Genomic DNA, 14,257 nt, shown 5'->3' with positions numbered 1-14,257 from the left:
CAGTGTAAGGAGCCAGTGGCCAACTCGGGAAGTTCTTCGGTGTGGACAAATGGGTTTTGATCTCTTCTTGCCCCCAAGCCTTTCTGAGCTCCCACAAACACAGGCTAGCTCACTTGTTTTTTCGCGGCCCATGTCTCTTAGTCATGGGGTCTTGTGATAGTCCCACAGTAGGCCTAACCATGGCACCTACATCGTGATGTTAGGAGATGGAACCATGTGGTCACACATCTTGGTTACAGGAAGAGTGTTAGTTCTCCTTCATTCCAACGTCTTCAGATCGTGAGGTCAGAGACAGATTCATTCAAGTATGTCTAACTGTCTTTCCCACTCTTTCCCTCTCCCACTTCTCTCTTCCGACTTTGAACAGCAGACTGGCCTCCAGCTCAGAATTCTTCTGCCTCAGCCCCCCAAACCACTGAAGGATTTTCATTCTTGCATTAACTGTCTAATAGAACGTTCATAAGTGTGTTTGGGGGTGTGATTTGGGACTGGCAGACTTGAAGAACCGAATTTTTCATTTTACTTAATTTTAATAAATTTAAATGGCAATCTACAGCTACTTCATGGAATACTTTCAGGTCAGTAAATGTTTAAGGAATGGAAACAGTGAATATGCTAGTGTATAAAGGGAAGAGGTGAGCTGGGAGAAATGGAGATAACAGAGGAAGAAGAGAACCAGTGCCCCTGAACCACTAGGGCCTGGATTCCTTCTTCACTGTAACACTTGCCTTGAGAAAGAAGTTTGATTCAGTCTTGGGATCCTTACCCGAGGAACTAATCTACAGCAGTATTTGGGTGTCTGTATATCTAATGTTGTCTTTTACCCAGAGAATTCACTTTTCCAAGCCAGTAGTTCTTCACAGTACACTTTAGTGTGTACCTTGTTACTTTTGAAAATAACCCGAGGCTGTATTTGGGCTCAGGGTTTGAGGGTACAGTCCATCATTGCAGCAGGAGCTCATGGCAACTAGCCCTGTTTGCATCTACAACCTGGAAACAGAGAGATGAACACTGAGCTGCAACTCACTTTCTCCCTTCCGTTCTGTCCAGGACCCCCAGCCCATAGGACTGCTGCTGTGCAAATTCTGAGTGGGTCTTTCCATCTCAATCTAATCTAGAAACTTCTCTTAACAAACAAGCCCAAACAATCTCCTAAGTGATTCTAGACCCTATCAAGTTGACAGTATCACAGAAGTACTGGAGAAGACGCTCTATGAGGGGATAATTTCTGCCTCACAGGGTGGTAGTGGAAACCAAATGAAATAGTATAGATGAGAAGATCCTCTGGCTTTTGAAAGACTCATACATGATCATAAGCATTGATTAAAAAAAAATAACTCTCTTTACTTTCCATTGTGAGATAGGTTTCTATGGGGCATGTCATGTCTGAGTAGAAGCAAGGACGAAGGATTTTAGTGCTCTCTGAAAAGCATTGAGAGAATTGATGTCACTTACAGAGTAATAGCTGTTGAGCACTGAGGCAGAAGATGAGAGGTTCTATCCATGATAACCATGACTTCAGCCTACCTAGAAGATTGTCCTAGTTATTTTTCTGTTGCTGTGATAAAGCACTGACCAAAGGTAACTTGGCGAAGAAAGGGTTTACTTCAGCTTTCAGTTTCTATTCCACGGTTGAAGAAAGCCAAGCCAGGAACTCAAAGCAGGAACCCGAAGTAGAAACCACGGAAGAATGCTCCTTACTGGCTGGGTCCCTGGCTATTTCGAAGCCAGCTTTTCTTACATAACCCAGGACCACCTGCCTGATGCTTATATTGCCCACGTCAATGAACCATCAAAAGACGCCCACAGACATGCCCACAGGCCAGTTAGTTTGAGCCAATCCCCCAGTTGAGACTCCCTCAGATAATTCAAGCTGACAGCTGAAGCTAACTGGAAGAATGAATAACCATTCTTACACGTGTGCACGACAAAACTTTGTATAGTAAACTAGTAGTGCGTATATTTGGCATCTTAAAGCATGGAACTGGGTGTAGTGGCATACATCTGTAATCCTAGGACTTGGGCTGAAACTGGAAGATCCAGAGGTTGAGGCCAGCCTAGGCTACATAGACTCTCTCCAAAGAGCTAAGAAAAAAGGCAGGGGAGAAGGAAAAAGTGTATGTGCTTTCTGATAATCTTATCCCTGAAGTCAGTTATTATACTCTATTAGGAAAAATCCATTAAAAAAAAATCGTCACAGCCAATAGACCTGGCAGAAGAAGCTCATTTCATGAAAACAAGGTACAGCATCTGTCAGTTTCTTACTTAAGTCCTTTCTCCTCCCAGGGTCATGCTGCTGCTGTGTGTGCGCGCCTGCCTGCCTATCTGATAACTTATTTATAAATTTCTTCAGTGTTCTTCCTCATCTTTCTAGCAACAGCTAAGGCCTTTGTATTCTCAACATTGTTTGTATCATTATCAATAAACTTCCTTCTTTCCAGTGCTTCTAATTAAATTGTAGAGTGGTTTGTGATGTTAATGATTTTAAGCAAGAGTGAATCTCAGCATTTGAAGCTCTTTGTTTTTCTTCTATTTTAATACCGCTGTGATTACTGCTATCAATATCCTCTTGCTGTCCTTGGCTCATCAATTAATCACTGTCTAGCTCAGCAGCCCTCGGTGTCATTAGAAAGTAGGTCCCTCAGCCCCTGGTCAGATCCCAGCAGGGGTCAGGTCTGAATGAATGCTTCTTCCTCCAACAGAGCAGCTGAGAAAGCCAGAGAAAATGCCACCAACCAGCTCTGGGCACTGCTCATCAATCAGTGTTTAGTCTTTTTCCACATCCACGGGTCCAAGTTTTAACCCAAATAATGGTCCTGCCACTTAGCACGGGACACATTTACTGAAAAGATGGCTGCTGTTGGGGACGGGCAAGAAATCCAACTTTTTTTTTTTTTTTTTTTTTTTTTGACAGGGTTTCTCTGTGTGTAGCCCTGGCTGTCCTGGAACTTACCTTGTAGACCAGAACTCAAATAGCTCTGCCTCTGCCTCCCAAGTGCTGGGATTAAAGGCGTGCACCACCGTGCCCTGTGAAATCCAACTTTCTTATGCCAACACACATCTAGTGCACACCTTTAACCTCAGCGCTTGGAAAGTAGAGGCAGGTGATCTCTGTGAGTCTGAGGCCATCCTGGTCTACAGAGTGAGTCCCAGGGCTGTAGTCAGACCCCCTCTCAAAACAAAAAGCATCCACATACACTAGATACATAAACACATGAAGGCATGGCTCACCACTCAGTGCTCTCCCTGGGCTTTGGTGCCACTATCTTGTTATTCCCAGGTTCTCCATCTACCACTTCCTCCTTTCCACTGCGCCATCTTTCACATCTCTGCTAGCTCATCTCTTCACACACCCTGATCTGTGATCACAGGAGAAAGCCCTATTTTGAGTGCATCCTTCAGCTTTTGTCATTCTCCTCTCAGTGAGGCTTCTGAAAAGAACACGCTGCCCCTTTCACACCCCTTCCATGCCCATTGCCTTTCCAACCCAGACCAGAGTAGCATCCTTCCCAACCAGGGAGGAGTTCTCCTGCCTCAGGCACATACATCTACTGGTGCTGGAAGCTGTCTTTGGGATCGGATCACAAATGACTCTCAGGACTGATGAGCACCAGTGGCCTACTTCCCATCTAAGGGAGTGTCACCCTCTCTTATGCAGACACCCAATCCAGATGTACAATTTGTCTTAACTGCCTCATTTCCGTGACCCCTAAATTCATTCACCAACCCTGAATGCGATATAAAATGAGCACCCATTCCTGCCATGTTCATGCGTGGCCTCCACTTGGGGTAGTGAGGAAATGGAGAAAAGACAGAGCTAGGACAGTCTGGGCTCTCTGCTACAGAAACCTCAGCATCCCAGAAGCTCAGCATGTTTCCCTATAAAGTTGAGCAGGGAGGAGAGACAAGGTTTCTGGTGAACAGCCGGATGAAGCTGTTTAGCTGGTCTCAGCAAGAGCACCAGGGGAATGCTCTTCCGGCTGCAGCATCTAGCGGAAGAACAGTATTTCTGGATAAGTTCTGCCCACGTTATCAACATCCACACACAGACCAGAAGGGAAGGCTTTGCCATTTCCCTCCCAGTCTTCAACCCTCGGGAGAAGGCTTTGCCCTTTGCTCCATGGGTCTGTGTCTCTGGGGTTCTCGGCCCAGCTGTAGTTATGTCAACAGCGCACATTCACTCAATCTGGGCTTCCTCTGCACTTCCATTAATCATTTTAAATTATTCTAATATTGTGTCAACCAAGGCACTGGAAGCGTAAACTGAGGTAAAAAAAAAAAACAAAACCTGATAGCTCAATGAGGTAACTTCACTTTCTTAATTCTATACAGAATATCTGTTTATAATCCTGATTCTATAGATACGTTTTGCTCACACCCTCCACAGCCTCCCAAATCACCTGTATCCTTTCTGATCACATTTCCCTCCTAAGTGCATGTATTGCATTTTTAAATCCACTGAGTCCACTTAGTGTTTCCAGTAATATGTGCATGGGTTTAGGGCCATCTACTTGCAACATGGGGGCACTACCAAGGACCATATCAAAAAAAACAAACAAACAAACAAAAAAAAAAAACAAAAAAAACGCCCAGTAGTGGTAGCTAGCTGCTCAGCTACTGGTGGAAATTTGTTAGCCCTTCCCCCACCCTTGCTCAGATTTTGGCTGGCTTAATCTTCTGTGGGTCTTGTGCATGCAGCCACAGCCACTGTGGGTTCATGTGTGCAATGACCCTGACACGGGCAGAAAATACTGTTTAGCGGTAGGTCTCCACTGCCGCTGGCTCTCATAGTCCACAGCGAGCCCTGAGCCAATGGAGTGGCCATGATACGGAGGTCCCACTTAGGACCCAGATGTCACTGTTTCTTATCATCTGAAGGATGGCTAAAGGTGGGTCTCGGGAGTAACTGCCATCTCCTGGGAGGGGCGGGGATGAGGGCTGAGAGCTGCACTGATGTATGGGCTCAAAGATGACATTAGAGGAAATATATACAATGCCCACTTAGCAGAATAGTGATAATATTTCTCCTGTGGCCTATGACATACCCAGTGAAAGGGTTCTTGGTCCCTTTAACAATAGCAGACATAGTAGAGTGGACCTTAAATGCATCGAGAAAACACTCCGTTTCTTCCATCACACTGATGTCTAATTGCAGCAATAGGCATCTCTTGCCAGTCCAGTCATTATTGGAGCTTACAGGATTCCTATTCAAAGTTGGCAAATTTTCTTCCCCAGGAGAGCGAATGGCATTTCCCATGATGTCAGATCTTGCTCTCTCGTTCCCTCCCTTCCTTTAGTTTTGGTTCTGTGTAGCCTTAGCTGTCCTGGACTTGCTTTGTGGACCAGGCTAGCGTCAGACTCAAAGAGATTCGCCTGCCTCTGCCTCCCCAAGTGCTGGAATTACAGGTGTGCACCACCGTGCCTAGCGATGCCAGATTTCTTAAACATTACAGAAACTTTAGGTAGCCAACACACCGGTGTCCTGAAGCTACCGTATTTTTCCATACTTGGACATAATTATCTGAGCTGTTTATCTTTTGTTGTCAAATAAAGGAGTTTGTTACAAACTAAGATGAAAGGTTTTATTGAAAAAAATAATGGAAAGAAATAAAGTGCAAATAAAAGTGCAATATTTTAAGTATGGTTAAGATTGATTATACCAACAGAGAGACAATCTCACTATTAGATGTATATATTATTGTCAATATTTTTATGTGTGTATGGTGTTCATGTGTATGTGTGTGTGCCTGAATGTATGTGAGTGCACATTGGTGTATAAGGACTGGGGGTGGTGTGATGCACATGTATGTGCGTGCCTTTATTGGCCAAAGTCGACGGCAGGCAGCTTCCTCTTCCTCAATCTCCCCTGTGAACCTGGGGCTCCCTGTTTTTGCTAATCTCACTAGCCAGCTCCCTCCACAGATTCCTGGTCTTTACATCCTGTGGGCTGGAACTAGAAGCAGGCTTCACAACCACCCACGTTTACATGGGTTCTGGGAATCCACACTCTAATCCTCACTCCTATGTGATGAGTGAAACACCCACTGAGCCAGCCCCCATTGGAAACTTAATACATGGAAAGTTTTCAGTGTTTTTCTCTGACAGGACAAATTCTCATTTAAGGATCAATCCTACAAAAATACCTCCAGTACAAAATCCTACAAAAATCCTACAAAAATGTCACCTGTGTGTGTGTGTGTGTGTGTGTGTGTGTGTGTGTATTCTTGTTGCAAGAATTTTAATAAGAAGGAAATATTGGAAACAAGCCAAATGCCCATATACTTGCTAAATAAACAATGGCATATCAATCATTTGTACCACATTGTAGGGTTCAATGTTTAACACTTGGGATGGCTTCTGGCACAAAATGGGTGCGGGCCAAAGCCCATGCCTGGTCAGTGTGCAACTGAGACACAGGCCTGGCAAGGCCCAGGCCTAGTAGGCTGGAGGGCAGGTCTGGTGAGAAGCAGCCCACGGATGCATGCCAATGGCTGGCTGCTGAAGCAACATGTGGCCGGCCTCAGGCAGTCCAGAAGCTTGGGACGGTAGGCAGGCAGCTGCCTGATAGCAGCCAAGTTCAGGTGTCCAGCAGCGACTCTCCAAGGAGGAGAGTCTTTTATCCTCCCCCAGGATAAAAGACAAATCTCAGGCAGTCGTGGTGAAAAACTGGTGGCAGCATGCAGCACACAGCCAGCCAACACATTTATTTGAAATCAGGGATTTATAAACCTTGGGCAGTGAGAGGGATTTCAAGAGTGAATGTGTTTGATATGATGGGGTCAGAGGGTCAGGAATTTGCATGTAGTGGTACAGTGCCTCATTTCCCATGCAGTAGCATGGTCCTGTCACACAAAGGAGAACACAGTACTTAATTATCATATGGGTGAGATAATCTCCAAGAACAATTAAAGATCTCCTTAGCAAGGTGGAGCATTCCTAGGAATTCCCAGATGCTTGTTGGACTGGTTTTCTTATCAGGAAAGGGTCAGTCTGTAGTCTGTCCTGAGGGCTAAGTGATGTTCCTTACAAAATCTGGGGCCACCCAGATCATGGGGGGAGGGAACCCCACTCAGAAAAGGGAGTCCACCATCATAGACCGAGTGAAAACAAATGGCTATCTAGAGATGTCAGACTTCAACCTCATCCAGCAGAGTTCCACAGAGGAACACAGCAGGGTGTTGTCATTTTGTTTAAGTAGAACAGATATCATTAATTCAAGCAGAATATTCAGCAAGTATTGAATTGTAAGTAAAAGGCTACTCAAGTTCTCTGGCAGGCAGAGCCGGAGAGCCTGAACTTAATTTCACCTTATGATCAAAGTGGAGATTAAAAAACTAAATGGCTTCTGCTAGGCCAAAGATGAAAGCAGGTGTTAACGGAGTATGTTAACAGAGGGCCTACAGTTATGCTAAGAACTGAAGCAGGTCTCGAAGAGGGACTGCAGAGCTGAAGCAGGTTAAGCAGGTTACAACCCCACCAGTAGGTGTAGATTAATGAATGAGTTCAAAGGGAGCTTCCTGTGTTTTATCTATCCCTCATTCTTTCAGTAGTTATTATTATAGGCTCTGTTACATAAAAAAAAAAAAAAAAAAAAAAAAAAAACCAAGAAGAAAAAATACTTATTGACTGTTAGAAGAGATAGCCCTGGGGGGAGGGACATGAAGGAGGACAAGGTGTGGTGACACATACATACAGAAAGATGTCATGTTCGGAGCCTATCACTTTATGCTAGCCTAGGAGTTTAATGTGGGGACTGTGAGAGGGCTTAGGGAGTAAGATACTTGCTACCAAGTTCAATGCCTGGGACCCAGGCGGCAGAGAGAACCAACTTCTATAGTTGTCCTTTGACCTCCACACGCGCATGCTTGGCACACCCATACATGCACACAGACACAAAGAAGCAAATAGAAAACCCAAGATAATCATAAACTTACAAAAAAAATCATAAACTTACAAAATTCAGATATGAGGCTGGAGACCTGTCAGCAGGCAAAGAAAGCAGGTCAGCACTGGCATGAGGGCCCAAGTTCACATCTCTGTACCAACATGGCGCTGGACACGGTAACATCTGTAACCACACACTCCCAGTGAGTCCGATGGATGCAGCAGGAAGATGGCAGAGCCTGTCTCAAACAAGGCGGAAGGTGAGGACTGACATTCAAGGTTGTCCTTTGATCTCTGTGCATGCACCACCGTCCCAGTACTCATACTCACACACATGTAATATACACACAAGATTTTATATGTGTGTGTACATATATATCCAAATAGAAGGAAAACTGTGCATTATAAAGACCTTATTATACATATGTAATTATAATTTCCTCACATATGCATTTTGTATCTTGACAAAGGTATAAATGTGTATGCTAAATCTAAATAAACATATTTTACACTATTTCAGTGTTGTTGTTTTTTGATGAAAAAGGTTTATTGGGTGGAGATGGAGAGAGAGAAGAGAGTGAGAGCCATGATGGGGTTATGGCGGCCCGACAGAGAAAAGAGAGAGAGCAAGAGAGGAAGAACAAGAGCGCTCAGTGGTTCTTAAGACAGAGGGAAGAAAGGGAGGTGATGGAGCTGCCTGTCTGGTTGCTAACACAATCCCAAGATCCTCACACCTTAGGCCGCATCTCTATTGTTTAAACGTGGTCCAGGCGTTTCTGTGAAGACTCCAGATGTGAAGGTCATCATCAGTGGACTTTAGCATAAGGAGGTGATTGCAGGTGGGTCCGACCTATCCGGTTGGTTCTTGTCGGAAGTCAGTTTCAAGCTGGAGCCTCAGGTCTCCTTCAGCAATGAAGCAGCAGCTTCCTTGTGTGGACCGCCTGTGGCAGGACCCTAGGCCATCTCGAGGAGCTGACAGCCAGCAGTTAGGCTAGCAGGGACTTCAGATGGACAGCCATAAGAAACTCAGGTCTGCGAGCAGCTGAGGAACTTAAGAGAGAATTTCAACGGCAGCAACTGATGCCTCGACTCCTGCGTGATAAGCACAGACTTCTGACTCCAGGGAATTGTGAGATACTATTTGTGTTGCCTTACTCTAATTGTTTGAGAATGGCCCCTATAGTCTTGGACATTTGAACATTCGGTCCCCAGTTGATGCTTAAGAGATGTGACCTTGTTGAAGGAAGTATGGACAAAGCCTTGTACCATTCACAGGATGTTCCCTCCACTCAGTTCTTGAGGTTCAAGATGTGGGACCTCAGCTGACCAGCTCCCATGCCTGCCACTTGCTGCTGAACCTCCTGCTCTGGCAGACTCTTATCCCCCCGGACATACAAGCCAAATCAAGCTCTCCTTCCATAATTTGCTTCGATGATGGTGTTTTGTCACAGCGATAGAAAATCGGTGAATGCAGTCATTCCATCAGTACCACCTTGCCCGGGCTGAAGTTCTTCTCATGGCCGCAACATGAGCTTGCAATTGCCTTGAAAACATTGCTTTTTACCGCAGGTTTAGTTCTTGTTGCTTTTCTTCATTCCTTCAGGGAAGCAACTGTGGCAGGCCAACAGCATCTCGGTCCCCTCCTCAGCTGTGGTTGTCACTATCCCCTAGAATTTGAATGGAGTGTTCTCCATGTCTGTTTCGGCCCCGTGTCTGCTGTCTTAGTTACTTTTTAAAATTTCTGTGGGACGACACCATGGCTTTCTTATAAAAGAAAGCATTGAATTGGGGGCTTGCTTACAGTGTTTGAGGGTGAGTTCATGACTCATGGTGGGGAGGGGAGCATGGCAGCAGGCAGGCAGGCACTGGAGCAGCAGCTGAGTTGATGCACAAGTTGAAGTCAAAGAGAATGGGACTGGGTGTGGTGTGAGCTTTTAAAACCTCAAAGTCCACCCCCTGAGACCTTTTCCAACGAGGCCACACCTCCTAATCCTTCCCAAAACAGTTTTAGTAACTGTGACCAAGCATTCAAAACTCTGAGCCTACGGAGGTGTGCTGGCTGCTCCTATGTCAACTTGACACACAAAACGAGTTATCTGAAAGGAGGGCCTCTTAGTTAAGAAATACCTCCGTAAGATCTGGCTGTAAGGCATTTTCTTAATTAGTGATTGATGGGGGAGGGCCTACCATTGGGAGTGGTGCCATCCCTGGGCTGGTGGTCCTGGGGTCTATAAGAAAGTCCGAGCAAGCTGTGGGGAACAGGCTGGTAAGCAGCACCCCTCCATGACCTCTGTGTCAGCTTTTGCCTCCAGGTTCCTGCCCTGTTTGGGTTCCTGTGCTGACTTCCTTTATTGACGAACTGTGATGTGAATGTGTAAACCAAATAAACCCTTTCCTCTGCAACTTGCCTTCTTGGTCATGGTGTTTGTCAGAGCAATAGAAACCTTAAGATGGGGCCATTCCCCTTCAAACCACCACATGTGCTATTGGTGTCTTCTTTAACGCTGTCTTCTGCTTAATCCCCATAGTTACCCTAATGTTTGGGCAAAGTCTGAAGTTGTAGGGTCTAGGGAAGAATCTCAGACTCTAACATAAAGCCTTGACTTTCACGCAAGGAACCAGTCAACTTACTCATTTTGAATAAGGTGGCTTAAAAAAAAAATCAACCTGCTAGGGTTGGAGTGTAGCTCAGCAGGAGAGCACTTGCCCCACAAAGTCCTGGGTTCCATCCCAGCACGGTGCCAGAGAGAATAAATAAATAAATCAATAGCCTGCAATGGGCAGTTGTGTTTCATTTCTGTAACCTACCAGCTGAAATAAAGTTTAAGGCTGTTTTATTTCAAGGAAGAAATTATATCACAAACATCAGCCAAGTGTGAAATTGAACATCTTTTCCCTCCCTTTAGAATATGAAGCTGAGATACCCACCTTTCCAGAAGGATATAAAGTGAAACAGGAAGCTGCTGTTACGGTGAGCTCTGTTAGTATTGCCCAGGACCCAGTGAGGGCAGCACCAGTAACTCCAAGGGGCACATCCTGGCTTGCTGGGGGAGGGAGGGGAGACACTGGAGCTAGAACCTATGACATGGTTCTTCTGAGAATGGAATATGGGACGGGTTATCTTTGTGTCCAGCTCAGACTATAAAGAATGTTCACAATGGATCACACAGCAGATCTACGTAGTGACAGGTCTCTCTGTGTGCTGAGAGAGGACCAGCAGACAGGAAGGGAGTCCCTTTGGAAATATACCTTGGAATTGAATATATTTGACAGCCTTAATTTTTTTTTTAAAGACTTGAGAGGTAAAGGGACTAGAGCAAGGTCAAATGGATGGAACTCAAACTAAATTCTGTAGATTCTGAGTAATTTTCTTTATTACAGTGGCCTTTGACAGATTCTTATGTTTAAAAATCTTTCTTGTTCTGTGACTGTTCCTTTTTGCTAACATCCTGTTCTTACTTTGAGGATGCCATACTTAAACAAATTTTTTCTGCAGATAATAATTGCTGTTCTCTTTCTTAAATTGCTTTTCTAGGGATAGTTTTTGTATTTGTTTAGTTTTTATTTGTTAGACAGGGTTTCACTCTATAGACAGGACCAGGCTGGCTTGGAACTCCACATGTATGTAGTTCAGATGATCTTAAACTCTTGATTCTCCTGCCTCAGCTTCCAGAGTGTGAGTGCTAGGGGTGCACCATCATGCCTAGATCTTGCTTGCATTTTTTGTTTTTGATTTTTGAGACAAGGCTTTGTGGTGATCCTCCTTACTCTGCCTCCTAGGTACTGGGTGGGATTATAGGTGTGTCCCAACATGCCCAGCCATGGCTAGAATTCTTGATCTTTGGTTTTCATGCTGCTGATTTTCTTGATCTGTGCAGAGAGCTTTGGTTGTGTACAATTTTAAATGCGAGGCTGAGAGTATTTTTCTATTTAGCCAAGTGCCTTAGGGCTGTACAGAGAATCAGAACCAACAGAAGATGATTAGGTAGGTAGGTAGATAGATAGGTAGGTAGATAGATAGATAGATAGATAGATAGATGACAGGAATCTCATTAGTGAATCATCTCACACACATTACTATTGCTGCACAATCCCACAGCAGCCTGTCTGAAGCTGGAGAATCAGAAAAGCCGGTGGTATTGCTTACTCTGAGGCTGAAGGCCTCAGAAATGGGGAAGCTCTCAGTCCAAGTGCAGAGGTCCATGACCACAGGTTCAAGTCCCAGGGTCAAACACTATAACAAGGAGTCTCCGATCTCCAGATCACCTTCACAGACACACCCAGAAAGCTCTGTCAGTCATTTCAGTCTGTCTCAGTCCATTCTAAATTTTAGATTGACATCTGAAAGTAGCCATCACACCTGATAGGCTTTCCTTGTGCCGCTGTGCACATGGCTTTGTTTTCTGGATGGATTTCTTCTCTGAATAAAACAAAAACAAAAACAAACACCGTCCAGGTGCTCATGGGAGTAGTGACCTCTGGAAGACTTCTTCAGGGTGGCCAGGAACAGGGTCCATATCTTGGTGTTAGACAGTAGTACTCTGAATCAGCAGTGGATTTTCTGTTGCTAGTATGGTATCCCACGGGAATTCTCCTTCCCAGGCTTTGTTTTATCTGGAGAGCCATTGGGGATGGTAGGGAGCCAACAGATGATGCTGGTGTGAAGGAATTTTCTTTTATGTCAAGAGGGGACAACAGCCCATGGGAGAGTGTGGGCAGCAGCCATGTTTCATGTGGTCCCCTGGGTGGAACTGCCTTTCTCCCTCTCATCCCTATGATGCCCAGCAACTCTGAGTGCCAAGCCCCTTGGAATTCTACCGGGAAGAAGGCCCTGTTTCCTCCAAGGCTGTTTCCCTTAGTGACATTCCCCACTTCCTCTCCTAATCATTCAAATGGGCTCCATCCCTGTTTATTTATATGGGTACATGTGTGGGGTGCGCATTGTCTGGAGCCCTGAGGTTGGTGTCGGGAATCATCCTCCTATCACCCTTGTACCTTTTTCATTGAGGGAGGGGCTCTCAATCAAATCCAGAGCTCACTGATGCAGCCGTGCCAGCCCACTGGCTCTGTGATCCTCCATTTCTCCCTTCAAAGGCCGGAGTTACAGGTGGGCTGCCATAGCTACCTGGCATTGACATGGGTCCTGAATTCTGTTCTTCACACTCGCAGGACAAGAGCTATAACCACTCCCCAGCCTCCTGTTTTGGTTTATATTTTGTTGTTTCTGGCTTGTTGGCCAATGTCTCACCTACAGATGGTCCTCCTGTCCCTCCCTCTCCTCACTAAGGGTATCTAACTTCACTGTCACTTAATTTTGTGGTCCCCACCCCCACCCCAGAGCTTAGGACAAACCCAGGGCCTTGTGCTTGCTAGGCAAGTACTCTACCACTGAGCTAAATCCCCAACCCCTTTCCTCATTTAAAAGTATCCTTGGAGAGAAGGGAAATGAACACGTGTATTCAGAATGTCTCCCAACCTGTTCATCTGACACTGAAGTTCATTCTCTTGTGAGGTTATAAAAGAAAGTCAGGCACGGTGGCAGGCACCTTAGCCCCAATGCTTGGGAAGCAGAAGCAAGTTGATCTGTGAGTTCAAGGATAGCCTGGTCTACAAATCAAGTCCCAGGACAGGCAGGGCTGCACAGAGAACACCCCCCCCCCCGAAAGCCAAACTAAATGAGTAAATATAATAATTATGATGGTAATAATAGAAAACGGAGGGCTAGTGCGATGGCTCTGTGGTGCTGGCTGCCAAGCCCGATAATCTGAATTCAGTTCCTGGGACCAGATGGCAGAAGGAGAGAACCAGCTTCCACGTGTTGTCCTCTGACCTCCACATGTGTGCCATGGCGTGGCATGTCTGTGCACCCTGTACCCCAAAAAATAAGTTGAATTTTAAAATTAAAAAAGAAAATCCAGTGATTGGAGCTGTTTCAGAACTCACTGCCCTACCCCCACTGCCTGCAGGTCACACCATTGGAGGAACTGGTTCCTCATGGCTTCAACATGGAGCACTACCTCCCAATGCAACAGTTCCCGGTGATGCCACCTGTGCCCTGTCCTCCCAGGAAGACAGAGACAGTTGAGCCCAAGACCTGTAAGTAAAGGGGCGAGCCTTCATCTTCTGCAGTTTGGGGTATAATACTCGCACCCACAGGGTAGGGTGGTGGTGGTCAGACATGGCAGGGGAGACCACATAGTGGTCTGTGTGATGCTTCATTGTGTTTTGTCTTTTGAGACAGGCCTGAAGCTCCCTATATGGGCTAAGCTGACTGGCCAGTGAACCCCAGAAATCCCCTTCCCCAGCCCACACCACCACATCTGGCTTTGGTCACATTGGCTCTGGGGTTTAACTCAGGTCCCAAGCTAAACTA

The 14,257-nt window shown here is 45.6% G+C and overlaps 1 protein-coding gene across 1 annotated transcript in view; it reads left to right on the top strand.

Moving 5' to 3' along the window:
* Iqck (IQ motif containing K) overlaps positions 1-14,257 on the top strand; it is a 108,028-nt gene that overhangs the window by 474 nt on the left and 93,297 nt on the right. Inside the window, exons 2-3 of the mRNA XM_060366955.1 lie at positions 10,791-10,855; positions 13,851-13,980. Of these exons, the coding sequence (XP_060222938.1) occupies positions 10,791-10,855; positions 13,851-13,980 (195 nt within the window). The remainder of the gene's footprint in view (positions 1-10,790; positions 10,856-13,850; positions 13,981-14,257) is intronic.

This window comes from Meriones unguiculatus, chromosome 14 (genome assembly GCF_030254825.1).
Source record: "Meriones unguiculatus strain TT.TT164.6M chromosome 14, Bangor_MerUng_6.1, whole genome shotgun sequence".
Classification (NCBI taxonomy): domain Eukaryota; kingdom Metazoa; phylum Chordata; class Mammalia; order Rodentia; family Muridae; genus Meriones; species Meriones unguiculatus.
This window is presented reverse-complemented; position numbering and strand designations above follow the sequence as displayed.